The sequence below is a fragment of the Herpailurus yagouaroundi genome, unplaced genomic scaffold, assembly GCF_014898765.1.
Source record: "Herpailurus yagouaroundi ecotype Mexico unplaced genomic scaffold, PumYag 196, whole genome shotgun sequence".
NCBI lineage: Eukaryota > Metazoa > Chordata > Mammalia > Carnivora > Felidae > Herpailurus > Herpailurus yagouaroundi.
The window spans coordinates 23,051,519-23,060,047 of NW_024412427.1; the positions used below are offsets into that span (position 1 = coordinate 23,051,519).

General features: G+C 40.1%; 1 protein-coding gene across 1 annotated transcript in view; it reads left to right on the forward strand.

Annotated features, from left to right (window-relative positions):
- The window catches only part of SLX4IP (SLX4 interacting protein), a 178,189-nt gene that overhangs the window by 109,239 nt on the left and 60,421 nt on the right, over positions 1 to 8,529 (forward strand). Inside the window, exons 3-4 of the mRNA XM_040447704.1 lie at positions 2,820 to 2,909; positions 6,845 to 6,965. Of these exons, the coding sequence (XP_040303638.1) occupies positions 2,820 to 2,909; positions 6,845 to 6,965 (211 nt within the window). The remainder of the gene's footprint in view (positions 1 to 2,819; positions 2,910 to 6,844; positions 6,966 to 8,529) is intronic.

The following is an 8,529-nucleotide window of genomic DNA, read 5'->3' on the forward strand; positions in this document are numbered from 1 at the left end:
GTGACATATTGATATTTTTTATTCTATTCACATATTCCCTTTGATTCTCTTTCATTAAAATAAAATACTGGTTGTAACACACTAAGAAGCAGTTCAGTGGGTCACACTGCACTGTTTGACATCATAGGAGATCCTCTTTCACCATATTTCATTATTTTTTATCCAGTTGAACTTCACTTCGTTCTCCTCCAAAATACCCATACATTTTTAAGGACAGACGACATTTTATATAACTGTCAGTAAATGTAAATGTGCTTTTACACAGCCTTTAAAAATTATTTATTAGCGATGTATAATTTACACTGAAATCAACTGATCTTAACCGTATACCCCACCAAGATAGAGAACCTTCCCACCACCACACAAAGTTCTTCTGTGCCTGTTCTCAGTCAACTCCTCCCTAGGTAATCACTATTCTGATTGCTTTGGCCACAGATTGAGTTTTGCTCTTCTAGAACTTCATATAGATGGAATCCTACAGTATGTATTCTTTTCGCCTGGCGTGTTTTGCTCAATGTAATGTGGAGATTAGTCCATGTTGAGTGGATCTGTAGTTTTGTGACGAGCATTCCATTGAATGAATGTACCATACTTTGTTTATTCTCCTGTTGATGGACTTGGGTTGTCTTCTGTCTTGTCTTAGCTATTATGAATAAGACTTGTATGAACATTTGCGTACAAATCTTCCTGTGCACATGTTTTATCTCTCTTGGTAAGTGCCTAAGGTGGAATTGCTGGCTTAGTCAGTAAATTAAATGTGTGTTTAAGTAAAGGAAACTGACGAACCTTTTGCCAAAGTGGTTGAGCCATTTTATATTTCCACTAGCAATGCATGAAAGTTTGGGGAGCTCCACATCCTTACCAAATTTGGTGTGTCAATCTTTTTAATTTCAGTCATTCTTGTAAGTATGTAGTTGTATCTCTTGGTGGTTTTCATTTACATTTGCCTGATGACTGATGTTGAACACTTTTTCATGTGTTATTAGCTGTTTGTTTATCTTGTGAGGTATCTGTTGAAGCTTAGGTTGTTTGTTTGTTTTTTAATATTAGATTTGTACGAGTTATTTATTTTGGATGCCAGTCCTTCATGTCAGATATATGCATTTATAAATATTTTCTCTTAGCCTGTGACATACATATTCATCTTATTAATGGTGTCTTTCTTTAAAAAAATTTCTTAATGTTTATTTTTGAGAGAGGGAGAGAGCACGCGAGCGGGGAGGGGCAGAGAGAGAGAGGGAGACAGAGGATCCCAAGCAGGCTCTGTGCTGACACCTGAGAGCCTTATGTGTGGCTTGAACCCACAAACCACAAGATCATGACCTGAGCTGAAATCAGATGCTCAACCAACTGAGCCACCCAGGAGCTCAGTGGTGTCCTTTAATGAGCAAATGTTTTAAATTTTGACAGAATTCAATTTAATAATTTTTTTCTTCTATCTTTTGCGCTTTCTGGGTTCTAAGAAATTTTTTTCTACTGCAAGTTTGGCAAGATAGTTTTGGTTTTTATGTGTAGGTCTATCATCCATCTCAAATTAATTTTTGTGTATGGTATGAGGTAAGTGTCAAATTTTATTTTCCTTCCATATTTATATTTGGTCTATTTGGGCCATTCGTTGAAAATATTTTCCTTTCATCATTGAATTACAGCACGGAATTTAAAAACAAAAAACAAAAAAGAAAACCTGTTCAGCCAAAGAGGTACAAAAATGACATTTTCCTGTAGGTCATCACTGACCCTTTGGGCCTCTGAGACCATCCCCAACCTGCAGTCTTGGTCTTCTGTTTCTTTCTAAGTTACCTTATCCATAATTATCCAGAGATTTGCAGAAATTACTCATAAGGTGTGAAGATTTAAAGGCTATAACCTTTTACAGGGTCTATAGCCATGCCACAAATCGCCTAGCCACATGTGGCTGTTTAAGTTAAATTAATAAATACAATTTAGGATTCAGCTTCTCAATCACAGTAGCCACATTTCATGTGCTCAGTAGCCATAACATGGCTATTGGCTGCCCTGATGAACATTGACAAGAAGCAGGATTTGTACAGTTTAAAAAAAAATTTTTTTTAATGTTTATTTATTTTTGAGAGAGACAGAGACAGAATGCGAGTGGGTTAGGGGCAGACAGAGAGGGAGACACAGAAGCAGAAGCAGGCTCCAGGCTCTAAGCTGGCCTGACACGGGGCTCGAACTCACGAGCCGCGAGATCATGACCTGAGCTGAAGTCGGACGCTCAACCGACTGAGCCACCCAGGCGCCCCAGGATTTGTACAGTTTTACAGCGTATTTTAATAAAACTAATTTAGTTTTGGTAACTGTCATTCAGCATCCACCTTGCTCTCCTTGCTTCTGTTTGTATTCTCAAATGTACTGTCCCAGCCATTCCTTTTCTCTGTCTGAAAATGCAGTAGCTTATATGTGTTCTTTCCTATGTCAAAGAAAGAATTCCCCTGACTGTCCATGGAACCATTCCTTTCTGGAGCCTACCCAATTCTGACCTATTGGACTTCTCTCAGTGTTTGATAGCCTTCCAGCTGCCACTGGATGCCTTGAGCATCCCCTCGAAGGTGTGGGACACAGGTTTTTTGTCTTTGCTATTATGATTAAAATTCTATTTCTCCTTAGCATTTCTGCCCTAAATATTAAACTTGCAAAAACTAGTAGGTTTATGACCTGTAGCCCTGCCCCATATTAAGATTTCTGTCCACTAGGGAACTTTGTTGCCATTTCATCATGAGCAACCACATAGGAATTTGTGAGATTTTCTCTCATTGTTTGCTGGGCGTGAGCTAACTCTGCCATTAATGTCTTTTTAGTGTGGGAATTTTGCTGTCCTGGTGGATCTTCACATATTGCCGCAAGGTTCAAACAAAGATACCAGCTGGTTTTCTGAACAGAAGAAAGAGGTACCACAAAACTTTTCACTGTTTAAATGCAATAGCTGATGCTCAAAGAAATATTAACTCTTTCAGCTTTCATTTTCATCAGTAGGCAAAAAATACTGAGTGATATTTAACCCTTGAAAAATAGTTGTATTCCCAATGACAGACCTGCTTTTTTTCCTTAAGAGAGTGACACATCTATGTATTTCATATGCTATATTATTTAAGCCAGAAATATTCTACCTCTTTGTTTTGGGGGAAAGGGCTCTTTATATTTAAGAAGACATTAAAGTGACTGTTCCAGGCAACCAGGGACTTTAATCTAACTGGTTGTAAAGGACAGACCTAGCCCCTGAAGCAGGCGTGAGGTGAACACAAGGCTGATCTTTCACACCTTGAGATTAAATTCTTATTTAAATCTTAAATTCTCAATGTCTGCTTTTGTCTTCTACCATCCTTTTATTAACATGAGTCTTTGACAGTAAATGTGGAGGTGTTGGACTGTATTCCTTCTCACAATAGTCTGTCAGGGAAGCCTATGGCCGGATGGTCATGTGACTGGGAGCATGGTGTTTGACCTCCTGGGCCTCAGTCTCCTCATCTGCAAATGAAAAAGTTCGACCAGAGGTCAGCTGAGTCACCACTGGCTCTCCATTGCCGTGATCCCACCCAAGTGCTGCTGTGGCAGAGAGTTGGAGAGTGCATCTGGCTTTCATCACGTGCTCTGCTTCCTCCTCCATATCCTTGTCCTCCAGAGCAGTGATAGCGAGGCAGGCAGTGGCTTTCATGTAACTTTCAGAGTATTACAGCACTTTGTGACCTCCATATTTGTCACAACAGCTTTTTAGAGCCAGAAATAAAAACAAGTTTTACTGAAAGGTAGTATACGGAGAAGAATTTGCTGATAGTGGCAACAAAAGCAAGCCCAAAATCCTTTACTGTGGTAACTGTTTTCAGTCAACTTTTGACGATTACTAGGAAAAAAAATCTCCCCCAAAGAAAATTTATAAGTAATACATTTTCAGTCAAAAGGTAATGATATAATCAGCACTTGGCTGTCACGGTATTGCCAAGGATACCTGGTGGCCCAACAGCTGGGAGAAGGCAGGCACAAGATTCGGTATAATGGGATTTACCATTCAGGTTAATAAATTATCCTCTTCAGGTCTTAGCATTTAGTATGCTGGCATCTCCTATGACACTTCAACTCCATGTAATTCCAAGATTTGGCTTACCAACAACACATGTCCCTGTGGTTCAAAATGGTTCCTTTATTTCCCCCAAAGTGACTAATGCTCACCTTAAGGAGACCTCACCCCAAAAGGCTTCTGACTTGACTGACATTAACAGCGTTCTAGAATCCACTGTTCTAGACCCAGCCTGTTGTCCATTTTCTTCCAGCTTTACCACCTCACCCTTAGCTCTCTCTTGTTGATATTTAGTCAGTTTTGCCAAGTCCTTTGATTTGGAGGCTTTAAAATAAAGCTACGAATATGTGAGTCACCTCCTACCCAGAGCATGAGGCTAGGTTTTTCCAGGGAGCCACACACAGCTGTGCCGCTCCACCTAGTCCTAACGTCCGGGCAGCAAGGCATGACTTAGCAAAGGTGGTCCGAGCACGATGGGACCTGCACATGGCTGGTGTTGGCTTGGCTGCAGTGTTGGCTCCAGCATTATGCCAGGAAGCCAGGCTTCCCTCTCAGAGCAAAGCAGATGGTTTGCTGCATATACTTGAAGTTGTTCCTTTAAAGTTTGTTCATGGACATGAAAATTGCTCCGAGACAGAGAGAGACAGAGACAGAGAAGGAAGAAAAGCTAGTCAAGGAAGGATATGACTTTAGTCTCTATTCAGTGCCTCAGTGCTTTCATCTTTTTTTATCATTAGATCATCTCATGATTGGGATTTCATGAGCAATCAATTTGATTGCATTTGAGCAGTCACTTTATATAGTGAAAGTCTTAAGAATGTCCAGTTCCTTTTCAGAAAAGGGAACTAATTGTATGGATTAAAGCCATGTTTATTTTGAGTCCAGCACGAGTAGTCTTTGTACCCAAACAGTCCAGCTCGAACTGTTTCATTTGTAAACTTGAGGAAGCATGTTGGAGCCCTTTTTAGCCTAGAAATTCCCTGTATATCTCTGTCTTCTTGCTCATTGATTTCAGCGTGGTCTTTTTATCTGCCCGTCCAGTTTAGCTGGGACTTTGTCTTTTCTTGCATTGCTGTGGTTCTGAAGGGAATGCTTCGCCAAGTGTGGTGTGGTCAGTTACTAGGTTATCTTGACCACATTGCACATGGTCTACCTTCCATTCGTCAAACCTGACTCATGGAAGGAAAGCCCCGTAACTATAGGGAGAAAGTTTGTGTTGTATGGGCCTTTGTTTTATTTTTGTCGTACTATTTTTAGTTCTAGCCTTATAGGGCATTTATGGCTAAATTTTAACAATCTTTGTTTCCATGTATGTCTTTCACATATTTTCTAGCTCAGTCATAGTTGAACCCTGCATGTGAAGCAAAATTCTTTAATTGTTAAAACAACAGTATGGGGCAAGGCTGCCTTTCTGTTGTGTGAACAATGCCAGAATGCTCAACTGTAAACGGATCTCTCTCTATTCCACAAGGCACTGCATCTTTGGGCTGCAAAATGAGAGCAGAAGAGAGATCAGTGTTTATATTTTATGTACAATTTCCCATTTGTGAATTAAATCAAGGATTTTCACTACTGTTGAGGAGTGTCTGTATTTGCAATAAAAGAAAAGTTTGGCTATCATTGCCCTTCAGGGCTTCTTAAAATTTTGTTCTCGTTTTAATTTTTGAAAATCATAAGAGATAAACCTGAGATGGCATTGAAGAAATTAGTGAAACAGGTTTGAGTTGACCTCGGCAACTCTGAGCCTTCTGCAGTCTGGGAATTGGACCAGAATTATTAGTCCTTACACACCAGTTCTTAATCGAAGATAAGAAATTTAGATTTGTGTGCCATTTTTTCCCCCTTTCTCTACATTGGCTACATGCCACCTAAAGTGGACAGTGTCTTCCCATCATGTGGTGGACTTTTTAGAGTTTTGTCTTTCTTTTCATAAGTAACACTGATATATAAAAAAATAACACATTCCAGAAATTTGCTAGTGTTGTGGTACATTGACATTGAATTAAAACCATGCGTTTCTGTTGCCTAATAAATATTAATCTACTTTAAAGAAATGTGAGAAGTTAAATTATTTTCACCATGAATCGGTGGATATAGTGCAGTTTTCACAAAAGCAAATGAGCACACACAGTATCAATAAGAGCATGGAAGAAAATCACATTACTGATTTCTTAGTTCTCTCTTCAGCCCATCATTTGGTGCTGTTCCTTTTTCAGTAGATTTCTAAACCTGCAGCCAGAAACTAATGAATGAAGGATGGTGGATGTTTAGGTTAGGTTAAGAAAAGTATTGAACCAAGTTTGAAAAATGGGAAATATTCGCATAAAAATTGCTGTGGCCTCTTCTCTTGAACAGATCAGAAGAGCTGATGACCAGCTGATGACCCCCCTCCCCCACCTAGCATCCCCACATGACAATAGTCCACTGAAGCCGTGGGCGGGGCTGCCCCTGCTGGCTGGGTGGGGTCACAGTGAGATGCTCCACCTCCTGGATCCTTCCCTCATCCACAGTCTTGCCTGGCCACAGTGGGCACTTCACTGCTTTTACCTTCCTTTTAGAAATGTGGAACTGAAGCAGAGGGAAATTAAATGAATTTCTCAGATCACAGACTGAACCAACATGGTTTTGAGCAAACCTCAGTAGCAAACTTAAACCTGGGGTGATACCCATGAGCACAGATAGCATTCTTTTCAGCTTTCACAGCTAAGTAAAAAAGCAAACGAAATGAATTGACTTTTTAATATGCACAATGTTGTCTCTTTGCATTTCATTAAATGAGAGAATTATATCTCATTTTTTAACTTGCTTTAGGAAGTCTGTTTACTGTTAAAAGAAACCATTGATTCAAGAGTTAAGGAGTACTTGGAAGTTCGTAAACAGCACAGGCCATCAAATACAGAATTCACAAGATCCAGTCCCTTGACCTTAAAAGGTAGGCACAGAGTACTTTGATTTTGGATAAAATTTCTGCTTTGTAGAGATGGCAATTATGTTTGACTCTGACTGTCGTGTTAGTACAGTGATACATTTAAAAAATATGTTCTAATGAAGATGCTTTGTTTGGGTAAGGAAAATTAACCAAAAAGCCCTGGAGGGCTTTTAATGGTAAGCAAAAAACATAAAAATAGAAAATAAACATTCCTAAGGAAACTGTACTTTAAGGGACTTTTTTTTTGACAAGTAGTCTTACAAATAGATTTACATTAATACTGACTTGATTTGCGGCTTTATGCTTTTTTAAGTGCTTTCATATATATGACACCCTATTTGAGAGGTTCTCAACTGGGGGTAGTCTTGCAGGAGGGGACATTTGGTAATGTCTGCAGACAGTTTTGGTTGTCATCACTGAAGTCGGAGGGGTTGGCAGGAAGCTACTGGCATCTAGTGAGTTAGAAGCCAAGGATGTCACTAAATATCCTGCAATACACAAGACAGTCCCTCACAACAAGGCATTATCTGGCCCAAAACATCAAGGGCACTGAGGTTGAACTATCCTGCACTATTTCCTAACAACACTTTGAGAATGGTAATGTCCGAGTTGTAGGTGAAGAAGCTGAGGGTCTACAAGATTAAGAGCTCGCCCAAATAAAAGATCATCTTTTTGAGGATCGAGATGACCTTGTTTATTTGGCATCTCTCCCCCACCCCCCCCCCAACGCTGTCCCCCTCCCTGCCTTACTTAGCCCAGTGCTTGATACACATATTCAGTGACCTGTTGAAGGAAAGCATACTTGGGTGACAAGTGGCAGAACCTGATCCCAGATCCAGCTCTTCTCACTCCCAGCCCACTGTTCTTTCCACCTATCATTGCCATGTTTTTAATTTTTTCTACTTTAGGTTGGCATTTCGTAACACTCTTTTGTGGTACAAGTACAGTCAACCTTGTGTTAATCCTCAGAGGACAGGGCTGGACTGCTGTGAACCACGTTATACTAACGTGGCATCCCCCTAGGTTATGCTAATGCAGCATCCCACCCCCCCACCCCCACTTCGTAGACATACTTAAACTACAGTGTTCACCTGGGCACAGCTGATAAGTAGGCAGACAGATTAATTTAACCCAAACTCAAAGCCTTGAATGGAATTTTCAGTCTAAACAATTTTGTGTTAGGTGACATTTTCTGGAATTTCACTTAGTAGTAGGATAAAGCTTGAGAAAAGCCATAGGAGCCTGCATCCTTTGTACTCCAACAGACCTGGCTAGTTTCATTTTCTGACTTGTACAAGAGGAGAAGGAACAGAGAAGGTTCTCAGACCTCCATTTCTGGCGTGCACGTGGCGTGGTCAGTACTGATTCTCAACTAGCCCTTCCCCTGCCTTCCTCTACTACTGAGTGGAAAATGCTAAATACTCAATTTTCCAGCCTGGTAGGGTACATGTGTTGTGTGTTGTTCTGGCCCCAAGATGAAAATCAAAGTCTTTGTTGGGCTCATGTGGGCAAGAAGTTTTTTATTTTATTTTATTTTATTTTATTTTATTTTATTTTATTTTATTTT